The following is a 24771-nucleotide window of genomic DNA, read 5'->3' as shown; positions in this document are numbered from 1 at the left end:
CCTGCCTAGAGCAAAAACCACACCAGTCCCCTGTTTTTGGCCAAAAACAGGGGAGATTGAATATCTTTCTGAGTTGGTACTGCTAGCCGTACTGAACACTCCTCTGCAGAAATTCATGGTTAAACACACAGAGTATTATTTCAGTGGTCAAGCCAAACTTGTTTTCACACACAGGAAACTAGTGCTGGCCATTAGAGCACTTGTGTTTACAATCATAGGTTGACTGGTCAATTAATTAGGTGTGCACAAGAGTGAATCCTAATGGCAGTATTTAGGGTAGTTTTTGCTATCAAGTGTTTAATGTTAGTGAATGTTAGCTTCACAGAGTTGTTGTGTTTTTCCAATGTATCTCTAACCCAAACAGGATAAATATCGTACAATTCGTTAACAATTGTTCTGCTGGTCGGAGAGTGTTCAAAGTCACTGATTAGATCAAACTTTCATGTTGATGTTGCATCTGTTTCTTCAAAGATTTGAGAAACATATGTTCTCGAATGCTCATATTAGGGCTGTTACAAGTGTAAAGTGTCTGCACCTACTAGGGCTGTTCCTGGCTGGCATCAGCCATTAAGCTTTGCGTCCATTCTACCATTTTATATGTTGAATAGAGATATCATAGTCAAAATAGTTTATTTGCTTTTTACGATGTTTGTGATATCTCAAAAACAAAGCTGCTAGATATGCAAGCTGCCTTCTTTGTTGACTTAAGTATGAAAATATTTGCATCACTTGACTACATTTTATCGTCTTTTTCAGCCAACTGAGTTATCTCAGATGAAGATCAGCTTACAGGACACAAACCAGAACAGAGAACCAAGCCAGTCGATTTCAGGTTATTCCGTCTACGAACATCTCGGCACTGGAGCATTTGGAAGCGTTTATAAGGTCGGTCCCCTCACCTTCCCCATCATCTGGCAATTCAAATGAATAGCATTGTGGTCACAATTTATTTGAATTCATTTCTGTGCAAAAGCCTGAAACTGAAACAAAATTCTAGATTAGCTTTTCCTTAAAAAAAAGATTTTTTTATGAATATTTTTTACTCCCTGGGTTGCTGCAGGCTGTCGTAATAATCAAAATAAATTTAATAGCTATGTGATGTTTTTAACTTTTATCCATTACTAAGAAGTCTTGTTATGTATCCATTTTAGATCCACGTTGTAATAATGAAATTTTATAATAACGGATAAAAACTAAAATGTGTGCGATGTCGTCTATATGTCATTATTTAAAGATACACATCTGTTTCGTAACCACATTCTTTGCACCTAAAAAAACATTACATTTATTCTCTTTTCATAAAAAGGTGAAGAAGAATGCTCAGGGTAAATTCTTGGCTCTGAAAGAGATCTCGTTCAACAATCCTGCCGTCGGCCGGACAGCCAAGGAGAAGGAGAAGAGTATAGCTGGTATCATCAGTGAAATCACCATCGTCAAGGAGGACTTAAGACACCCTAATGTAGTGAGATACTTCAGGACGTTCACAGACGATAAAAGTGAGTACCTCTTCCCTGGCCTGCTTGATTGCCTTCTTCCAGTCACTTGTTATTCCTCTCATTTGTCAACCCTTGCTGGCTCTTTCTCAAACCAGCTTTTCTCCCTGTCACTCCTGTTTCATTGTTTTTATTTTTCTCCCCTCCCCCCCGCCTTCTACCCAACCCTGTAGTCCTTCCTCTGTTTGATCCCTTCTTCGAAGACCTTTGACCTTCTCTGCCTTTTTTCTTTTTCCTCTACCGTGACGTTTGCACAGAAGTTTGCTCTGGTAACAGAAACAGATTGCACCATTTGCCATCTGATTATACCTCATTTGCTAAAATTTTCCAAAGGGGGGGGACACCCCCACCCCTTAGAACCCCAGGACGTGGATCACACTACCATACAAATCTGCCTGGCACTCAACTATTTCTGAGCACATCCTGAGTACTAAACTCATCTCTTTGTATTGCATTGCTTGGTTCTAAGTGGATGTATTGACTATTTTCCCTTTGTTTTTATTTATATATCTATATATATATGTGTATATCTATATATATGTCTATAAGATATATCTATATGAATATATATATTTAAAATATATAAACTTTTATGGTTGTGTTTTGCATAAACTGCTAAACAAGGTGAGAAAAATCAGCTGTTTGTTTTGTTTTTCTTGTGTAGTATTTTTTCTTGGAAAATTTCTTTTACTAAAAGAAGCAAAAGCAGAAGTTGGTTTTGAACCAGGGAACCTGTGATGCAAAACCTTCTGCTCTACTACTAGACCATTAGAGGAGACACTGAAAGATTGAGCTTTTCAAATATTTAAAGATCCACTTGTTTGGACTTAAGACGTTTTATAAAACATTTTCTCCACTGATCCTTGTCTGGGATTGGGAGGACCACTTGGGAACCTTGTCAGGGGGAGGGGGTACCAGCGAACTCACCTGGCCGCTTGGGAACCTTGCCAGGTGGAGGGGGTACCGGCGAACTCCTTGGCCCGTGATCACTTACCCTTTCTCGCTTCACCCACCCTCTTACCCCTCCTCGCCTCACCTTCCTCGCCTCACTCTCTTCCTCACCTTACCCACTCCCCCTTCTCGCCACACCCTCCCTGCCCGATCTCCTTTTACTCTCCCTTTCTCGCCTCTCTCCTTTTACTCTCCCTTACCTTTCTCACCACAACTTGGGCTTGAACCCAGCAAATTAGGAAATCAGGAAAGTCCAATAGCTTGTTGGCAGAACTACCAACTACACCATTTTGGTTCCCAATGGGAAAACTTTGTTTCTTACCTTTATACTTCCACCTTTTCAATAGAACAGAAAATTAAAAGGCTCTGGCTGGAGTCGAACTCAGGACATGGAGCTTGTCTGACCCTCTCAGTCACAGAGCACTACCAACTTGGCCACAGCAACTGTTGAGAAATAATGCTCGTTTCTAATATTTCAACTTCAGAATGGAAGGAGGAAAAGAGCAGAAATAAAAAATGCTCTCATGTGGAGTTGAACTCAGGACATGGAGCTTGTCTGACTCTCTCAGTCACAGGGCACTACCAACTTGGCCACAGCAACTGTTGAGAAATAATGCTCATTTCTAATATTTCAACTTCAGAATGGAAGCATGAAAAGAGCAGAAATAAAAAATGCTCTCATGTGGAGTTGAACTCAGGACATGGAGCTTGTCTGACTCTCTCAGTCACAGGGCACTACCAACTTGGCCACTGCAACTGATGAGAAATAAATGCTTGTTTCTAATATTTCAACTTCAGAATGGAAGCAGGAAAAGAGCAGAAATAAAAAATGCTTTCATTTGGAGTTGAACTCAGGACATGGAGCTTGTCTGACTCTCTCAGTCACAGGGCACTACCAACTTGGCCACTGCAACTGATGAGAAATAAATGCTTGTTTCTAATATTTCAACTTCAGAATGGAAGGAGGAAAAGAGCAGAAATAAAAAATGCTCTCATTTGGAGTTGAACTCAGGACATGGAGCTTGTCTGACTCTCTCAGTCACAGAGAACTACCAATTTGGCCACAGCAACTGTTGAGAAATAATGCTCATTTCTAATATTTCAACTTCAGAATGGAAGCAGGAAAAGAGCAGAAATAAAAAATGCTTTCATTTGGAGTTGAACTCAGGACATGGAGCTTGTCTGACTCTCTCAGTCACAGGGCACTACCAACTTGGCCACAGCAACTGATGAGAAATCATTCGCATTTATAATATTTCAACTTTAGAATTCAGAATGGAAGCAGGAAAAGAACAGAAAATAAAAATGCTCTCATGTGGAGTTGAACTCAGGACATGGAGCTTGTCTGACTCTCTTAGTCACAGAGAACTACCAACTTGGCCACAGCAACTGTTGAGAAATAATGCTCGTTTCTAATATTTCAACTTCAGAATGGAAGGAGGAAAAGAGCAGAAATAAAAAATGCTCTCATTTGGAGTTGAACTCAGGACATGGAGCTTGTCTGACTCTCTCAGTCACAGGGCACTACCAACTTGGCCACAGCAACTGTTGAGAAATAATGCTCGTTTCTAATATTTCAACTTCAGAATGGAAGGAGGAAAAGAGCAGAAATAAAAAATGCTCTCATGTGGAGTTGAACTCAGGACATGGAGCTTGTCTGACTCTCTCAGTCACAGGGCACTACCAACTTGGCCACTGCAACTGATGAGAAATAAATGCTTGTTTCTAATATTTCAACTTCAGAATGGAAGGAGGAAAAGAGCAGAAAAATAAAATGCTCTCATGTGGAGTTGAACTCAGGACATGGAGCTTGTCTGACTCTCTCAATTACATAGCACTACCAACTTGGCCACTGTAACTGTTGAGAAATGATTCTCATTTCTAATATTTCAACTTAAAAATTCAGTATGTAAGGAGTAAAAGAGCAGAAAAATAAAAATTTTCTCATGTGGAGTTGAACTCAGGACATGGAGCTTGTCTGACTCTCTCAATTACATAGCACTACCAACTTGGCCACTGCAACTGATGAGAAATAAATGCTTGTTTCTAATATTTCAACTTCAGAATGGAAGGAGGAAAAGAGCAGAAAAATAAAATGCTCTCATGTGGAGTTGAACTCAGGACATGGAGCTTGTCTGACTCTCTCAGTCACAGAGAACTACCAATTTGGCCACAGCAACTGTGGAGAAATAATGCTCGTTTCTAATATTTCAACTTCAGAATGGAAGGAGGAAAAGAGCAGAAATAAAAAATGCTCTCATGTGGAGTTGAACTCAGGACATGGAGCTTGTCTGACTCTCTCAGTCACAGGGCACTACCAACTTGGCCACTGCAACTGTTGAGAAATAATGCTCGTTTTTATATTTCAGCTTCAGAATGGAAGGAGGAAAAGAGCAGAAATAAAAAATGCTCTCATGTGGAGTTGAACTCAGGACTTCGCGCTTGTCTGACTCTCTCAGTCACAGGGCACTACCAACTTGGCCACAGCAACTGATGAGAAATCATTCGCATTTATAATATTTCAACTTTAGAATTCAGAATGGAAGCAGGAAAAGAACAGAAAATAAAAATGCTCTCATGTGGAGTTGAACTCAGGACATGGAGCTTGTCTGACTCTCTTAGTCACAGAGAACTACCAACTTGGCCACAGCAACTGTTGAGAAATAATGCTCGTTTCTAATATTTCAACTTCAGAATGGAAGCAGGAAAAGAGCAGAAATAAAAAATGCTCTCATTTGGAGTTGAACTCAGGACATGGAGCTTGTCTGACTCTCTCAGTCACAGGGCACTACCAACTTGGCCACTGCAACTGTTGAGAAATAATGCTCGTTTCTAATATTTCAACTTCAGAATGGAAGGAGGAAAAGAGCAGAAATAAAAAATGCTCTCATGTGGAGTTGAACTCAGGACATGGAGCTTGTCTGACTCTCTCAATTACATAGCACTACCAACTTGGCCACTGCAACTGATGAGAAATAAATGCTTGTTTCTAATATTTCAACTTCAGAATGGAAGGAGGAAAAGAGCAGAAAAATAAAATGCTCTCATGTGGAGTTGAACTCAGGACATGGAGCTTGTCTGACTCTCTCAGTCACAGAGAACTACCAATTTGGCCACAGCAACTGTGGAGAAATAATGCTCGTTTCTAATATTTCAACTTCAGAATGGAAGGAGGAAAAGAGCAGAAATAAAAAATGCTCTCATGTGGAGTTGAACTCAGGACATGGAGCTTGTCTGACTCTCTCAGTCACAGGGCACTACCAACTTGGCCACTGCAACTGTTGAGAAATAATGCTCGTTTTTATATTTCAGCTTCAGAATGGAAGGAGGAAAAGAGCAGAAATAAAAAATGCTCTCATGTGGAGTTGAACTCAGGACTTCGCGCTTGTCTGACTCTCTCAGTCACAGGGCACTACCAACTTGGCCACAGCAACTGATGAGAAATCATTCGCATTTATAATATTTCAACTTTAGAATTCAGAATGGAAGCAGGAAAAGAACAGAAAATAAAAATGCTCTCATGTGGAGTTGAACTCAGGACATGGAGCTTGTCTGACTCTCTTAGTCACAGAGAACTACCAACTTGGCCACAGCAACTGTTGAGAAATAATGCTCGTTTCTAATATTTCAACTTCAGAATGGAAGCAGGAAAAGAGCAGAAATAAAAAATGCTCTCATTTGGAGTTGAACTCAGGACATGGAGCTTGTCTGACTCTCTCAGTCACAGGGCACTACCAACTTGGCCACAGCAACTGTTGAGAAATAATGCTCGTTTCTAATATTTTAACTTCAGAATGGAAGGAGGAAAAGAGCAGAAATAAAAAATGCTCTCATGTGGAGTTGAACTCAGGACATGGAGCTTGTCTGACTCTCTCAGTCACAGGGCACTACCAACTTGGCCACTGCAACTGATGAGAAATAAATGCTTGTTTCTAATATTTCAACTTCAGAATGGAAGGAGGAAAAGAGCAGAAAAATAAAATGCTCTCATGTGGAGTTGAACTCAGGACATGGAGCTTGTCTGACTCTCTCAGTCACAGAGAACTACCAACTTGGCCACAGCAACTGTTGAGAAATAATGCTCGTTTCTAATATTTCAACTTCAGAATGGAAGCAGGAAAAGAGCAGAAATAAAAAATGCTCTCATGTGGAGTTGAACTCAGGTGATGGGGCTTGTCTGACTCTCTCAGTCACAGGGCACTACCAACTTGGCCACTGCAACTGTTGAGAAATAATGTTCGTTTCTAATATTTCAACTTCAGAATGGAAGCATGAAAAGAGCAGAAATAAAAAATGCTCTCATGTGGAGTTGAACTCAGGACTTCGCACTTGTCTGACTCTCTCAGTCACAGGGCACTACCAACTTGGCCACTGCAACTGTTGAGAAATCATTCGCGTTTATAATATTTCAACTTTAGAATTTCCTTCCCTCCATCTCTCCCCCTCCGTCTCCCCCTCACCCCCTCTCCCCCTTCCTCTCCCTCCCATCTCACCCTCCCTCCTTCCCTCAGCCCACACCCCATCAAGATATATTTGGCATCTTTGATCAACTTAAATTCATCTTTAACGTTTGTGTTTTTCTTTTTCTTCCAATATTTGCATAATTTTAGGTGAAAACCTCTACATTGTTATGGATCTGATAGAGGGCGCACCACTCCACGAACATTTTAACTCTCTGAGGGAGAAGAAACTGAAATTCCCAGAGGACAGAATATGGAATATCTTTGTTCAGGTAAGAATCATCTCAAATTTCATAGCTTTCAAGCTGCTTGATTTCATTACACAACATAACTGTTCATTTGTCTCTCTGTCTGTATGTCTGTCTGTCTATTGCTGTTAGAAGTTAAAGCTTATTTCATTTCAAAAGAAAATGCTTTGGTGGGAAATTTTCAATGTGGAAGAATCTATTTGTGTTCTTCTTTGATATACTCTGCAAGAATAAGAAATTTAGAGGGCAAAATATGAATGAAAAAATTAATATATTATCTCCTTTGATATTATATATTGATTGTATATATATTATATATTGATATGATATGATATTATATATTGATATTATTGATATTGATTGATTGATATCATTGATGTTATATAAATTATGTATTGATATGATATGATATATATTGATATAGATATTAATTGATTGATATTATTGATATTATATATTGATATTATATATATTATATATTGATATGATATTATATTATATATTGATATCGTTGATTGATTGATATTATATATTATATATTGATATTATATATATTATATATTGATATTATATTATATATTGATATTATTGATATTGATTGATTGATTGATATTATATATTGATATTATCTGCTTTATTTGGTTAAATTGGCAACTGGTGTTCTCACTGAAAGAAAGATATTCATTTAATTTAAATTTAATTTGTTCATTGTTTTGTTTATATTTAGATTGTTCTTGCCTTGAGATACCTTCACAAGGAGAAGGGTATCGTACACAGAGACCTAACCCCAAATAACATCATGCTAGGAGAGAACGACCGAGTTACAATCAGTGAGTGTGGTCTCGGCTTGTAATTATTAAACTTTCACAATTCAATGATTTTATTTTGTAACAGGAAGAAAGGTCTTGTTTTAATTAAAGGATTTATGATTATATGCTCAGTCACTTTTGTTTTCTTATAAAATTGTCTGTCATTTCTTGACCATAATAAATTAAAAAGTAGAAACTTTAATTGAGTTACATTATATTCATATCTATATATCTAATTTTTTATTTGATTTTTTTATTTTGATTACAATAAACCTTTTTTGACAATAGTAATATAATAAGAACAATAGTAATATTTCTAGAAATCAGCCACAGCCTGTGCATGCCGCTTGTATCGGAGACTTGAAATATGTTTGTAAATATGTACCATATGATATAGAGAATCTGAAATGGAGAATAAAACAGGAGGCAAGCTAGAGAAACCATTCAACCATAGGAGGTTTTTTTTGTTTTCTTTCGTTGGTACTGTGGTCATGAAGTGTTTAGAAACAACAGTGTATTAAGATGATCACACACAGAAAAACATACAGTACTTATAGCTTAATAGATCTAGCTGCCTGTACTCTTCTATTCTGGCCAGTCCCATTGTTTGTCATTTGATATCAACATTACACCTTTTATGATATCTTGTACAGCTGACTTTGGCCTGGCCAGACAGAAGCAGCCGGACTGCAGCAAGATGACGTCCGTGGTCGGCACCATTCTCTACAGTTGGTACGTCTCATTCTGTTCTTGGCTTCTTCACATAATCATATTTGCCTCATATTTCATATTTGTATCATATTTGCCTCAATTTTACATTCAGATATTATACAAATTCAGCGTTTTAGCTAATGGAGTGCCTGTGGGTACATTGGCCTGTTCCCTTCTGGTTAAGTTCCCTTGGTTTCCAACTTTCAGTATCCCTCCTTCCTTTCCCTCTCTCAAACGTTTCCCATCTGCCCAGCTCTCCCTTACCCCTCCCTTCCCCCTCCTTCCTCCCCTCCCTCTCTGTTCCCTCTCCCTTCCCTCTCCCTTCCCCCTCCCCTCCCTCTCCCATCATTCAATTTCTCCTTTACCCAGTCAATCTCCTTTCCTCAAGAACAGCAGCACTGCTAACTTGTGTAGACATTCTCCTTCGGGAGAGAAAACAGATAATAAAGAATGAAATATATTGAAGTCTCATTTCACTTTATTCTTGAACAGTAAGGTTTGATTCTAGAAAATTGCACATTGAAAGAGAGATCAAGTTTCACAGTGGGGTTGGGGGCAGGGGGAGGGGGGGGAGAAATGTATCTTTTCATAGAAAATTTCAAAGAAAATTTCAGTTACAAAGATATAGCATCATCAAATTTTCAGTGTGACTCGTAATCAACCTAAACATTTCTATTTTACTTCCAGTCCCGAATTAGTCCAGAATTTGCCGTATTCCGACAAGGCTGATGTCTGGGCTATCGGTTGTATCCTGTACCAGATGTGTAAACTAGAACCGCCATTCTTCAGCTCCAACATGCTAAGCCTGGCAACTAAGGTAAGATTCCATATAGCGTCTTCCCATTATCCTGAGAATATGTGTTTTTTTTTTTATTCGAGGAGTTATAAATATTTTCACTTGTGTTACATATCATGTCACACTTGAAATAAGTTCATGGTTCTTGCTGTCCTCATAAGGTTAGCTTTCAAAAACAAAGGTACTTTTGGAGTTTGTTTTCAACTCATTGAGTGTTTCAGTTCCTGAAATTGCAAAATAGCAAAATATGAGAGTATGTGAGAGGCAAATCAAGCACCAACAGAACCCTCCCCACCCTCTCCCCCACCCCCCTTCACAATAGAAAGAATCATTGTCATCTAAATGCTGCTCAAACTATTGATGTCCTACAAAATGAGGTCATTAAGTATAGGACCAATTTTCCTTTAAGACATTGGATCTTTACTACTTCAGTGTATCCTGCAAAATATAAGGGTATGCGTGTGACATGTCAAACCCCAACAAATCCCAAAACCACCCACCCCCCGCATCCCTAAAAGGATAGAGTAGTTGATATTGCTAAGTGATAATACATTCATACCCATTTTTATTTGTTGTTGTCATTAATATTGACTATTGGTCATAAAGTATATGTTATTATGAATTGTACATTGTTTGGACTCTTGTTGGAATGATAATAAAAAAATATAAGAAAATAAAAAAAATAATACATTCATACTAAGCTTACATAACTCTGCGTCCATTTTGTCTCTGATCAGATCGTAGCAGCAGATTACGTGCCAGTGGAGGAAGGAGAATACAGTGACCTGGTCATCTACACCATCCAACGGTCAGTCTCTCTTCTTATCAGTCAACAGTTTGGTCTATTATAGAGTTAGTTAATGTTATTCCTCCTGCAAGAATGCTAAAATTTGCTTCAGATATTTCAAAGTCATAAGTTTATGAAAAAGATTTTGTTCATGCCTTTCTCCCCCCACTTTGAACAGAAGTGGGAAGAAGTGGGGAGGAGTAGGAATGCGACTATTGAGTACATCTATGTTAATCCCACCCTTTCCATCTATTAAATCACTCACACCCCTTGGTAGGCAATTAAAGTCGATGCGGTAAATCCAATCACCAGTGATAAAATGTTTCCTAAAGTAACAAATCTCCTTCCTCATCTAATGTACCCCATACCCTCCCATCTTCCCACCCCTCCCCTATCCTGACAACCTGGATGTAACACTTGTGTGGGAAGTCTGTTTAATGCATGCAGAAAAAAAGGTTTTTGAAAAGACATGTAGCTTCCTTAGCTTCTAGATCAGTCATGATATTTTTACGTTCACATTTAGATGTCTGACGTCGGAGCCAAAGGAGAGGCCAGATATCGTTCAAGTCGCCAGCCTCATCTCTGACGTCATGATGAACTACATCGATAATCTCAGAAGCAGCCAGATCAGCTTAGAGAAGAAACTGGACAGGGAGAGAAAGAGAACCCAAAAGTAAGGAGGAAATAAAAAAAAGCTATTCCCCTAAGGGTGAACCAGATGACAATATGTACAGATGTTTCCCTTATGATTTATGTCTAGCGTTAGCAACAAGACATTTTTGGAGAGAAATTTTAAATTTTAAATTTAAAAAAAAAATTAAATAAATTAAATTTTTAATGTCGGAATATTTTTTCTCTGTTATATATGCATCGCCATCGTGTGTCACCAAAACATCCCTTTTTTTTGTCCTCAATCTGAATCTTAGCCAATCGTTGCATCAGTGATCGGTTGAAACTTAACCTTCACTTTGAGGTAGCACCGATGTGATATCTTACTCTTTGGTTTACCTGTGAAAATGTTTGATACATTTTTCCTTTTTTTTTTAAAAGGCATTACCAAGAGGCTACCGTCAACATGCAGAATTACCACCGGCTTTTCTTGGCGTCTCAAGAACGTTACGATCGTCTTGCGAATTTATCCGAAAGCGGAGGCGCGGCTAGTATCAAGAGCGACTCCGATCCTTGCAAGTGAGACGAATCCCTCTTTCCTCTCGATCATTATTGTTATGATTCGAAATTGTTATGATTCTCAGAAATCATCCTGATAATCTTTCAATCCTTTCAGTGATATAGCATTTTGTTAATAATGATGTTTAGGGTTGGTCTTGCTTAGATATGCAAATTTATGTTTCTATGGAAATTTGACGAAACGTTCAAAAAAATGTACGTAAGTTACATTTTATGTTTTGAGAAACCTTGAAAGTGTAGTTGAGGTTGCCTGCAAAGATATTTAGCTGTTTATGCTTACATATACATAAAAAGGAATTAATCTTTGAATTCCCTCCCTGCCAACTTTTCATCAATTGAAACACATTTCATGGAATTAGCACATAATCTGCCTTGTGGTCTGCCACTGGTTAAAAATCCCTTTTTCTGTGCAAAGTCTTTTTTGCTTTTTGCAAGAGAGTTTACCTGCTGACTTCTAACTTGAAGTAACCCTGTCACTCCACCTGGTCCTCTGGGCTTCCAATTTACAGTTATGTCATCAGGCCACCTATTTTAATGTCTTCATGTTTGCTTAAGTATGTTATGAAAATGAGAACACTTGATTCTTCATCACATATCAGGGGCAGATCCAGGACTTTTGGATGGTGGTTGGGGGGGTATGGCCCTGGGGTCATTGAAACATACTCCCATGTACGAGACAAAGTGGGTCCACCCGACAGAAAAAAAATAGGGGAGTGAAATTTTAGTTATCAAACTGCATTCTCAGGCATGTTTTAGACTATAAATAATGACTATAGTTAGGTCTAGATGTAATATTGTGCTAATGACTACTTTCAATTTTTTGGCTTTAAGGTTGACACGGGTTGGGAGAGGGTGGAGTGTACACACACAAACACCACTTCCCTTCATCTGTGCCTGTATACTTCCCTCCCCCTAATTGACCCTGGTTCCCCAAGGGGTGTAGTCCCTTGACCCCTCTCCTCTAGTCAAGCCTGCCCTTACTGACTGATGGTTAGATTTTTATTCCTTACATTGACCCTGGTTCCCCAAGAGGTGTAGTCAACTGACCCCTCTCCTCTAATCCAGCCTACTGTTACTGACTGTTTGTATCATTTGTATTCCTTACATTGACCTTTGACCCCTCTCCTCTAATTAAGCCTGCTGTTACTGACTGATGGTATCATTTTATTCCTCACAGTGATGTGTTTGATTCCGCTGATGAACTGTCATCGTCGGCTAGTCACTCCGAGAGCCTGAGAGCGGCGTACACAAACCTTCTCCATCCTCCGGGAGGTAGAGAGATTGAGAAGAGTACTGGGACAGGTAAGAAAAGTTACTCTGTGTCTACCTTAGTCCTGTCCACCTCCCATTCCCACACCCATCCCCATCTAACGCCATTCCCAACCCCACCCTATTCCCACCCATCCCCAATCCCAACCCCATTCCCACCCCATTTCCAACCCACCCCATCCCCACTCCCATCTCCACCCATTCACATCCCCATCCCCATCCCATTCTCATCCCATTCTCATCCTATTCCCATCTCCACACATTCACATCCCCACCCCCTTCACATCCCCACCCCCTTCACATCCCCACCCCTTCACATCCCCATGCCCTTCCCATCCCCATCCACCTGCTTTTTGTTGTTTATCTCGAAACTGGTATGAGTGTCATCTTGAAGTCCCTTGGGGTAAATGACCTACTTTACCTAATATTTTGTTGGTCTTCTAATATTTTTTTACCCGAGTAGATTCCAGCGGAATCGAGGAGGACGACAGAAGCACTTGCGACAGTCTAGAGAGTAGCAGCGGGAGCTCTTCGTTAGGTGAGAATAATTAATGAATAATCAAAACAAATAACGATCTTGGCTTAAAACAAAAAGTCCCTCATTTTCTTTTTCTTTCTTTTTCTTTTCTCGCTGGCTTGATTTGATTGTCTTGAACATTTCTCTTCTCCATAAACTATGGCCTACAAACCACACAGTTTATATTTGCGATTCTACATTCTACTTGAATCGATCTATTCTTATTGAATGCTTTAATGCATTTCTGTGTTAAGTTTGTGGTAGTTGTGACTGTCTAGTGACACTCCAATACTGCGCTTTATATTCTAGAACTTAAAGATTAAATGTGGAAACAAGAAATATATATATATCTTTCACAATGGACAATCACCTAAAATGAATGTAAAAAGAGTATTTTGCTAGAAAATCCATCTGGTTCCACCAAGATTGGCTTCAGTGAGCTTAAAGAACCTTAAAGCATAGGAAACCTAATATTGGGTGATTTGCAACACCATACCATCTGAAGGTAAGGACATTAAACAGCGGCTTTAATTTAGCCATCTCACTTCAAAGAAAAGTAGGGTGAGCTTCCACGTTTAGCATTGTCTGTAAGAAAGAGTTGACTTTGAGGTAAATTGTCACAAACTCTACGGAGGTTTCTATATTTTTCAACATGTTTCTAGGACTTTGTTTTTAATTTTTATTTTTTTTCGGTTGCCGTCATTTTCTGCTAGAAGTTGTTTCTTTGATTGCCTTTAAGGAGTGCTTTTCTATATACTCCGATCATAAGTTTTGCAAAAAAACTTTCAAATTTGCAGTTTTTGAAGTTTTTATTTTAATCACTAACTCTGCTTTGTTTGTTGTGTTTGCCTCATTATCTCTGCTAACTTTTAAAGGGGCCAGCCATGGCTTGAGTTCCAGCCAAGGGTACAGAGGTTCCCCTTCTCCTACACCCCCCTCCACCGGATCCCCTCTTACAGCAAGGAGGGTCAAGTCAGGTATGTTTAGTCACCTTAGAAGAAAAATTTCACACCCTATATACTCGGTCCAGAGCTGTTTGTTTGTACCAAAGGGTACAGTTTGCTAACATTTTCCTTTCAAAAACACATCAACAGACTCTGGTGCACCTGTTGCAATCTCACTGAGTTAAATATAAAATTGTCTGAAACCTCATTCAAAAGCAAAAAAAGGAGAAATGAAAATGTTAGCAAACCTGCATTTCGACTGCCAAAACCAGCATAGGCAAATTGATAACGGTTAGAGGGCCTCGCAGGATCTTTTCTAGAGGCAGGCTAAAACCAAAACAGAGCAAAACCAACAGACAGATTGGAACAGACCAGTTAAATGGAACACTGAAAAATGGAGAGGGTAGAAACTTAAGTGGAGAGGGTGAAAAAGTGGATGATTATCGTACGGAATACTTAACCATCAAAGACAGGAAGAAGCCTGTTTTATCAGACTGCTTAGCGTTACAGGTATAGTTGTATGGGTAGGCAAGTGTGTTAAAGGTTAGAGAACCTGACATTTTGAATCTAAAGAGGATCTTCTTAAAATGTGAACGGACAGACTGTTAAAAACATCGAGAAGCAAACAGATTGGCCAGAAAGTGATCAGATCGGAAAGATGTCAAATAACAGCTGGCAGGTTGAGCGGACAGATAGATGATGAAAAAGCTGGAGGAGATTAATTTTGGGAGAAAATAAAACCGAGAGGATTATCAGAAGAGGGTGAAAGGATTAATAGACTCCAGAGAAACTGAAAAGTTTGATCTCATGCTGTAAATTCCTGTAACATGAGGTATCACTGTAGTGACCAGAATCAAACCGAAGTTACAAGCCAGTGATTTGGCAGAGAATTAAAATGGCAAAAAAACAAAAGAAGCTTATTGGCCATCTTGATTAAGAATATTATTATAAGAATATTATGATTTTTAAACAAGTTAGGTAATAAAAACAATTGTCTCCTGTTGTTTGTATCTATGTGTTGTTTATTTATGGTCGAAATATTATTCAACGAGTGTAGCTTGTGGATTTGCAGATGTCAAACTTTAAATCCCGGCTTAATTATTATTGAAAAGGCTTGTTTACAATTTGAAAAGCTTCTAATCTTGCTGATGATATTTACAGCTTGTTTATTATATTTTCTGATCGTTATGTAACTGATAGCTGTGACAATTTACTTAACACATTTGCTTGAGGACAATTCTGATTTTTTTTTTAAAGACTTTGCAGCCAGAGAGCCAGGTACAAACTGTTATGCTCTGTATCCACTTGCTTGTATAATTCACTGCTATGATTACCCCATGTAGAACATACACACTGAAAGAGAAATACTAGCCTCATTTCATTACCATACTAAGATAGGATATAGGGCTGTTGGTTTAGCATATCATAATCATCATCTCTAGGGATGTGGTTTACCACACTGACATAATATAGGGATGTTATATTACCATACTGACATAATATAGGGATGTTATATTACCATACTGACATAATATAGGGATGTTATATTACCATACTGACAAAATATAGGGATGTTATATTACCATACTGACATAATATAGGGATGTTATATTACCATACTGACAAAATATAGGGATGTTATATTACCATACTGACAAAATATAGGGATGTTATATTACCATACTGACATACTAGGGATGTGGTTTTACCATGCTGACGTACTAGGGATGTTATATTACCATTCTGACATAATATAGGGATGTTATATTACCATACTGACATAATATAGGGATGTTATATTACCATTCTGACATACTAGGGATGTTATATTACCATACTGACATAATATAGGGATGTTATATTACCATACTGACAAAATATAGGGATGTTATATTACCATACTGACAAAATATAGGGATGTTATATTACCATACTGACATACTAGGGATGTGGTTTTACCATGCTGACATACTAGGGATGTTATATTACCATACTGACGTACTAGCGATGTTATATTACCATACTGACATACTAGGGATGTTATATTACCATACTGACGTACTAGTGATGTTATATTACCATACTGACTTACTAGGGATGTTATATTACCATACTGACATACTAGGGATGTTATATTACCATACTGACATACTAGGGATGTTATATTACCATACTGACATACTAGGGATGTTATATTACCATACTGACGTACTAGGGATGTTATATTACCATACTGACAAAATATAGGGATGTTATATTACCATACTGACATACTAGGGATGTGGTTTTACCATGCTGACGTACTAGGGATGTTATATTACCATTCTGACATAATATAGGGATGTTATATTACCATACTGACATAATATAGGGATGTTATATTACCATTCTGACATACTAGGGATGTTATATTACCATACTGACATAATATAGGGATGTTATATTACCATACTGACAAAATATAGGGATGTTATATTACCATACTGACAAAATATAGGGATGTTATATTACCATACTGACATACTAGGGATGTGGTTTTACCATGCTGACATACTAGGGATGTTATATTACCATACTGACGTACTAGCGATGTTATATTACCATACTGACATACTAGGGATGTTATATTACCATACTGACGTACTAGTGATGTTATATTACCATACTGACTTACTAGGGATGTTATATTACCATACTGACATACTAGGGATGTTATATTACCATACTGACATACTAGGGATGTTATATTACCATACTGACATACTAGGGATGTTATATTACCATACTGACGTACTAGGGATGTTATATTACCATACTGACGTACTAGCGATGTTATATTACCATACTGACGTACTAGGGATGTTATATTACCATACTGACGTACTAGGGATGTTATATTACCATACTGACGTACTAGGGATGTTATATTACCATACTGACATACTAGGGATGTTATATTACCATACTGACATACTAGGGATGTTATATTACCATACTGACATACTAGGGATGTTATATTACCATACTGACATACTAGGGATGTTATATTACCATACTGACATACTAGGGATGTTATATTACCATACTGACATACTAGGGATGTTATATTACCATACTGACGTACTAGCGATGTTATATTACCATACTGACATACTAGGGATGTTATGTTACCATACTGACGTACTAGGGATGTTATATTACCATACTGACGTACTAGGGATGTTATATTACCATACTGACGTACTAGCGATGTTATATTACCATACTGACGTACTAGGGATGTTATGTTACCATACTGACATACTAGTGATGTTATATTACCATACTGACATACTAGGGATGTTATATTACCATACTGACGTACTAGTGATGTTATATTACCATACTGACATACTAGGGATGTTATATTACCATACTGACATACTAGGGATGTTATATTACCATACTGACGTACTAGGGATGTTATATTACCATACTGACATACTAGGGATGTTATATTACCATACTGACATACTAGGGATGTTATATTACCATACTGACATACTAGCGATGTTATATTACCATACTGACATACTAGGGATGTTATATTACCATACTGACATACTAGGGATGTTATATTACCATACTGACATACTAGGGATGTTATATTACCATACTGACGTACTAGCGATGTTATATTACCATACTGACATACTAGGGATGTTATGTTACCATACTGACATACTAGGGATGTTATATTACCATACTGACGTACTAGTGATGTTATATTACCATACTGACATACTAGGGATGTTATATTACCATACTGACATACTAGGGATGTTATATTACCATACTGACATACTAGGGATGTTATATTACCATACTGACATACTAGGGATGTTATATTACCATACTGACGTACTAGTGATGTTATATTACCATACTGACATACTAAGGTTGTTATATTACCATACTGACATACTAGGGATGTTATATTACCATACTGACATACTAGGGATGTTATATAACTATACTGACATACTAGGGATGTTATATTACCATACTGACATACTAGGGATGTTATTTTACCATACTGAAATACTAGGGATGTTATATTACCATACTGACATACTAGGGATGTTATATTACCATACTGACATACTAGGGATGTTATATTACCATACTGACATACTAGGGATGTTGTGTTACAATAACAAGGCTTTTAAGGTTTCATGATGACACTCTACAGATATGTTTGACCATATCAATATTCAGAAGGAACGAGGCTTGACAACATATGACAACAGAGTATCAGGTGTGGATCCTGGGGCAGGATGTGGGTGTTTGTAACACAGTCCACCTCTACCCTGCTCCGTCTTCTATTCAACCACACATGAAAAAAAAAATCATCACTTATTGGGACAATTTTCCATCCAAACCTAAATTTTATCCTAAATATGCCTAAGAATGCACCACTTTCCATCTAAACATTTTAAAAGTTTTATCTGAGACAGGACACCCAGAAGCTTGTACATGTGAATTGTCTTTAAAGACCCCAGGGCCCCACCACAATCTATGAAATCCTGGATCTGATCTTGATAATAGAGATGTTGTGGACTTTAACAACAACAGGGATGTAGTTTCTAACATACCTTTATATAGAATTGTAGTTTTATCTAGTTGCAGCAGCTCACAGTTTCGAGTATAGTTATATCTGGCTCTGCATATATCATCTTAAAACATCTTCTTTTTTGTTCATGGTCCTGCACAGCTGCAATTCAGAGGGTGCATCTTCTATCTGGCCTGCAACCTTTGACCTCTGACCTCTCTTCCAGTCCCGGCAAAGTTCATCGGTCACAGAGTGGGTCGTTCCTGGAAACTTTGAAACGACAGAGCTCTCTACAGAGAGTTAGACCCAGTGAGTCACTATTTTCTATTTTCATCTGAGATATTATTTAAAAATTTAAGAATTTTAAGTACATTATAATAGGTGTTAAACTTTACAACAGATCTTTGCAAGCATAGCAAAAGTTAGTACAGGCCTTCTTTACTCTGTGAGGATTAATTTGTTTTCCTCTCTTAGCCTTTGCAAAGAACCCCTTTGCGGTGTTATGTACTTAATGTTATGTGCCATAAATCAATAGCAATGAAAAAAGATGTAAAATGGAGAATTATGAAATTGTCAAAAAATGATTAAAGGTCATCCAGATTGACCCCAAATATGCTAAAAAGTCAAAAAATGGTCACTAATGCTCCAACTTCAACAACTTGAAAGTACCTGAAAGTATTATTTTATTTTCTTTGCTGAAACATTAAATTGTCAAATTAAATACTCTTCAATAGCTCAAAGTAATTTGGAGATGCACAACCACAAGGAAAGTACTTTTCATCTCGCAAAAACACAGGACCTCCGATTAGACAGTGAGTAGGTCAGGGGTTCTCAAACATTTTACTAAGAGGACCAGTGAGGAACATTAGTTCGAACTAAGGGACATACAAACTCTAAACATACCTATGTTGATCAATCAGCAGAGTTTGGCTGGGTAGGGTACTCAAACCTAAGACTATAAGAGCCCACATCAACCTGATTAATGCAAGATTATTTTTTTTTTCCGGATCCAATTGAAATCTTCCGCTGGCCAGATTTAATTGGCCTCTGCAGAGCGCTGACACCTTTTCGTAGATTCTGACTCTTTCTGTGAAAAGACAGACTTTACAGTATTTATGAGGAATAATGAGTGGTTTTGTTTTAGTACAAATGAAACAGGACCCAGCCTCATTCAAAAGAAGGCCTCCAAAAACTTGCACTTATCAAATTTTTCGCATCTTATTTCCTTCTACAGCCACAGCGGCAGCGACCCTGACCATCTCTCCGAGGAAAGTCCGTCAGATCAGCGACCCGGTCTTGAAGATGCTCCACATCATCCATAAGATCATCTTCATCTCTCAGTTACCCCCTACGCTTACCCCTAACCCACGGAGAAAGGTGATTGAAAGGTTTAAGAGGGCGCTCTTCTCTCCACAGAGCACAATCGTCAATTTGAAGAGCGAGCTGAAGAAGGTACAGCGTTAATTATCGTCAAATGAATTTTTCTTTTTTTTCCCCGTAAATTTAGTAGCCTTGCAGGACATGAAAGAATGTTAATACAGAAAAGAATAGGTAGAGAGAGAAATATTGCTTTTGAAATAAAGAATAAAAAAATTCCTTAAAAAAAATTATTTTCCAGTTTGATGGGATTTGTTTCAGCTTGACATGGTTTTGTACGATAGATGGTTCATCTTGGTACACTATACAGCAGGGTTTCTTGATAGCCTAGTCTAGTCTAGTCACATGGTCCAAATCTGGCCTGCCAAAAAATGGGACCACAATTTTGCACTGATCATATAGGTTAGACTATTGAGGCCTTAGTATTTGAACACCCTTCTGACTTACCCATTAGCATCATTCCAGGTATAGGGAGGTTTTTATTAATTTATTTCTGGTGATATTGCTCTAAATGTCTCATTTTCTTTCTTGACCCTTCCAAAGAGCCATCACTATGCATGGTTATTCTATCTGGCATTTGTCTCAAAGTCAGTCTTTTAAATATCTATCAATATTTTATTTTTGTAATAATTGTATCAATATTTGTGTCTCAGGTCGTCGCAGGATCCAAAGAGCTCATCGATATCAACCTTGGGGTAGGAGAAGCTTGCTACCTGCTGAGACAAGCTTCCAGGGAAGAGACCGCTCTTCAGACGACCGGAGAAAAACCAGGTGAGATAAAAACTCATTTGTGTTTTTTTTTAACTCACAAGTGCATAAACCATTTAGGAAGTTTACTGGTAGACGAAGGTTAAAAATTGTTCACGATGTATGAACAACTTTGCTACAGCTTTGAGCTGTCTAAATCTGGTAGATCTTTACTCTGGGGGAAAGCAATATGTCAGTCACTTGTTGGCTAGAGCTAAGACTGTCACATTTTCAATCTGCAGCATAAGCTTTTAGTCAAGCGTGTTAGTAGCTACTTGGTCAGTACTGAGGTTTTTGATCTTTGACCCCCTACGGTCACCAGCTTTGCTCGAGTTCCATTTTTAAGAAAGTCGGCATCCATGTACGCTGGTTAGTGCAAGACTCGTGTCAACAAACCTGTTTGAATCATATGTTGGCATTGCAACAGAGCAGTGTTCCTTACCCTTGTCGAATAACCACACCTGTTAGCAATTGCCTAAAAAAAAATTCCATCCCCTTTACAGGCTGTGGATGAATGCTTTGAACATTATATTTTTGATGCTTATAATCCCACACCCCTTTGCTTCCTGTCTCGCACCCCTAGGTTAAGAAACATGACTCTAGATGGCTCTATAAAGATACTTTTTGATCATGTGATCCGTGGATTTTTATAGTTTATATTTCCGTAGAATACCGATATATGTTTAGTATTGTCAAAATTCTGTCGAAAGGAAAGACTACTGCTTCAATGACTCAACTGACCTTTGTTTTTCTTGTTTTTGACTTTTGTTTTTTCCTTTTGCAGCTAATACTGGCTTTGATCCTAACGATACAGATATCGGCATTACCTACGAACAGATGCAGAACTTCATCGAGAGCGTGCTGGTCGAGAGTGGTTACTATGATATGTCACCAAATGCTAGGTAGGTATATGCATGGGTTTAAGTCTTCCAAAGTTTTATCATTTTCAATTTTTTAATTTTTTTTAAGCAATTTAGCAAATAGGGTTCAAAAAACAGGCTAGTTTACATGTCTCCATCACAAACATCCCACTCGGTGACTGGTATGACAGAGATCGTTAAAACCTCTGATACCTCAGGTTACAGAGAGAAATCAATCAATTTGGACTGGCTTTATATATGGAACATTGTTAATTAATGAAATAGAATCAAATATGTGTAAACTCTATTCTGATAGAAATTAACCTTGATAACATGAATTAAGGCATCATGAACCAGGATGTAATGTGGTAGCAGATGAATATAGTTGGAGCCAGGATTGATTTAAAAGAAGTATTTGGTTTTCGAGATAGAGGGTATACCCAGTAAGTATGCGAGTAGTGGTTGGTATTTGGGACCTTCAGAGGCAGGTTGAGCCCCTGGGGACTATTATATCACCGGGATGAACCCTGCCTCTTGGGCTGTAACCCCCCTTTCCCTCTACTCATCCAGCCAACTGGTAATGAAAACAGCAAATGGCATATTTTCATTTTCTTATACCACAGGCACAAGACAATCCCTCTGGGACCCATCCCTAACAGCCCACAGCGAACTGGTGGACGAAGAATGTTATCGTACGAGGCCTGATGCTGCCCGGGCAGTTACTAACAACCCACAGACATTTATTCATGCACTGTAACCTTTGCCGGGAGTTACTTCAAAGTTACGAGAGATTTTCTGGGCTATCCATTTACGTGTTTAGCAGTGACAACCCACGGGAGTGGTTGGTAGAGATGAACAAGAACAGTAATGTACGGATTAGCTTCCTTCGGTAGAACTCTTGATGGCTTGATGAAACCTACCAACATTGGGAAGTGTCCGGCATATACGGGAAAACTTTTACAATTTGCGGATAACAGAATGGAGGTGAAGGGAAAAGAAAAACGGCCCGAAGGGTGCTGGAGGAATTTTATCCTTTAAGATGGCAATCCATCTAGGCCAAAGATTGGTATAGTACTAACAGCAGTCTGCAAACCCCTGCCGCTCTACCGGAGGCCTTGTCATAGAGGCAAATTTGTATAGAATTTATTTGAATTTTTAATGCAAAATTGTATAATTTTTATCGATTGCTTTTTTTTTTTTTTGAAAATGCTACACATTCCATATTTTGTTTTGTATCTTAGTAAAACACCTTGAACATTTCACCTTGATTAACTGTAAATAATACTATTGTCATTTTCTTTAAGCAACTTGCTTATTTATTCAACCTTATTTACACGTTATTATGTTTGATCCATATCAATGACGTAACAACTTGGGGATGCAGGGCGGTATTTTCTCTCCGAGAGCAATATATAAAAACTTTTTTCTGCTGAAGATTTTGAAAAAGGATCTAGCAGAAACACAATTTTTTTTTTAAGTAGTTGACATTACATGTAACACAGGTAGGTATATGGCTAGGGAGGGTGTTTTCCTGAAAATGAGAACCCAGTGACAGGCCCTTGAAAAATATGGGCAGTCTGGGGGCTAACCAAATCTGTGACGTCACATCCATGTTTTGGGTCTTATGTAATAGATACAAATATATGTGTATGCTTTGGTGAAGTATATTTGCGATATCTGTGATAATGGGCATTAGTGAAGTTTCAATCCTAGCAGGGCCTTGGTCAGAGACAGACTGGGGGGTGGGGGGAGGGGAGGGGGCATGGAATGAAACTGGATCAATCACAATGATGGCATTATGGGTTGTTTTAGCAAGCTTAACATTTTGGAGGCAATATTGATGGGAAAATTTTGATCATAATGACGTTCTTTTGTGGCTTCTTTAAATTTAATTTTTAATATAATAGCTTAAAACTAGGAAATGAAAAACGACGATATCAATCTATAAATATCTAATGTAAATAAGTGAAATATTCTACTAAATGTATTATTAATATGAAGAAGATCTCTATATATTTTGATGTGTCTTTATTCCAGCAAGGATAGTTTTTATCTATATTGTTCAGCATTATCCGATAGTTTTTCATCCGTCCATTTTACTCGTCCCTATTGGTGTTGGATTTACTCATAGGGACCTTGAACATGTGTGCAGAGGGTTTGTTGGTTTTATAAGTGCCTCAAGAGTTTATCAAAATCAATTTAATATTATGTATAAGAGTTTTCTAATATAGTTATGGAGAAAGTATATTCAGGTTTGGACCAATGTGTTGCTGGTTAATCTTGAAATTTGCAATGTTTTATTAATTTACCAATATTCTCTGCATTTTCAGCTCCATTGTTGAAAATGCAAGGACAGTTGAATGCAAGGACAGTTTAGGTTTGGACCTAAAGATGAAGCATATATTGGTAACCAGTTGTCTGTTGCGTTTCAAAATATTTGCTACAATGTAATGGAAATAACACAGAATAAAATCCTACTTTGACGAAACGTTACGAATATATATCTTTGAAATGTCTGGCTAGAACGAACAATGACCAGTGACGTCAGGATTAGGAGGCCTCAGGATTAGGAGATCAGGATAATGAGACAGTATCGTCAGGATTAGGAGGCCTGTGCTTAAACTGAGCTATCAAGAACATAACAATAATAGGTTGTAAAACTGAGCAGTTATGCAATTGTGCTTCTTCGTAGTGTTTTTAATGATTAAAAAACAACGCAAATTTGTATTTATAACAAAAGTTTGTCTATTTGCAGTTATCTTTTCTGTATAGATATATTTACAATATTTATTACAACAAATGATAATAATAATAATAGTAATATACATCAAGTAATTTCTGTACACATGCTATGCAATATGTGCAAGGGGAACAATTTCACTCAGAATGGAGGCAACAACTGTCCAATAAATCCTTGATTATTAAACCATTCATACTTTCTCTGATTTTACTTCTTTTTTTTTTCACCCTACAGTGATGAGGTGATGTAATTTTATTAATTATTTTGTTTCTCAAGTGGATCC

The 24771-nt window shown here is 37.8% G+C and overlaps 1 protein-coding gene across 4 annotated transcripts in view; it reads left to right on the top strand.

Moving 5' to 3' along the window:
* The window catches only part of LOC139958626 (serine/threonine-protein kinase Nek10-like), a 44888-nt gene extending 20209 nt beyond the window's left edge, over positions 1-24679 (top strand). For 2 of the 4 annotated variants that reach the window (XM_071955836.1, XM_071955837.1), the window contains exons 19-35: positions 757-885; positions 1307-1496; positions 7055-7176; positions 7880-7982; positions 8615-8693; positions 9360-9489; positions 10206-10276; positions 10779-10928; positions 11306-11443; positions 12621-12745; positions 13176-13250; positions 14105-14206; positions 18927-19073; positions 19999-20216; positions 20795-20912; positions 21673-21790; positions 22372-24679. In XM_071955836.1, coding sequence (XP_071811937.1) covers positions 757-885; positions 1307-1496; positions 7055-7176; positions 7880-7982; positions 8615-8693; positions 9360-9489; positions 10206-10276; positions 10779-10928; positions 11306-11443; positions 12621-12745; positions 13176-13250; positions 14105-14206; positions 18927-19073; positions 19999-20216; positions 20795-20912; positions 21673-21790; positions 22372-22453 — 2097 coding nt within the window. In that variant the 3' untranslated portion in view covers positions 22454-24679. Of the gene's footprint in view, positions 1-756; positions 886-1306; positions 1497-7054; positions 7177-7879; positions 7983-8614; positions 8694-9359; positions 9490-10205; positions 10277-10778; positions 10929-11305; positions 11444-12620; positions 12746-13175; positions 13251-14104; positions 14207-18926; positions 19074-19998; positions 20217-20794; positions 20913-21672; positions 21795-22371 lie in introns of those variants that run through there. The other 2 variants (XM_071955839.1, XM_071955838.1) reach the window with 2 other exon arrangements.
* The last annotated feature ends 92 nt before the right edge of the window (positions 24680-24771 follow it).

Source organism: Apostichopus japonicus, chromosome 18 (genome assembly GCF_037975245.1).
Source record: "Apostichopus japonicus isolate 1M-3 chromosome 18, ASM3797524v1, whole genome shotgun sequence".
NCBI lineage: Eukaryota > Metazoa > Echinodermata > Holothuroidea > Aspidochirotida > Stichopodidae > Apostichopus > Apostichopus japonicus.
This window is presented reverse-complemented; position numbering and strand designations above follow the sequence as displayed.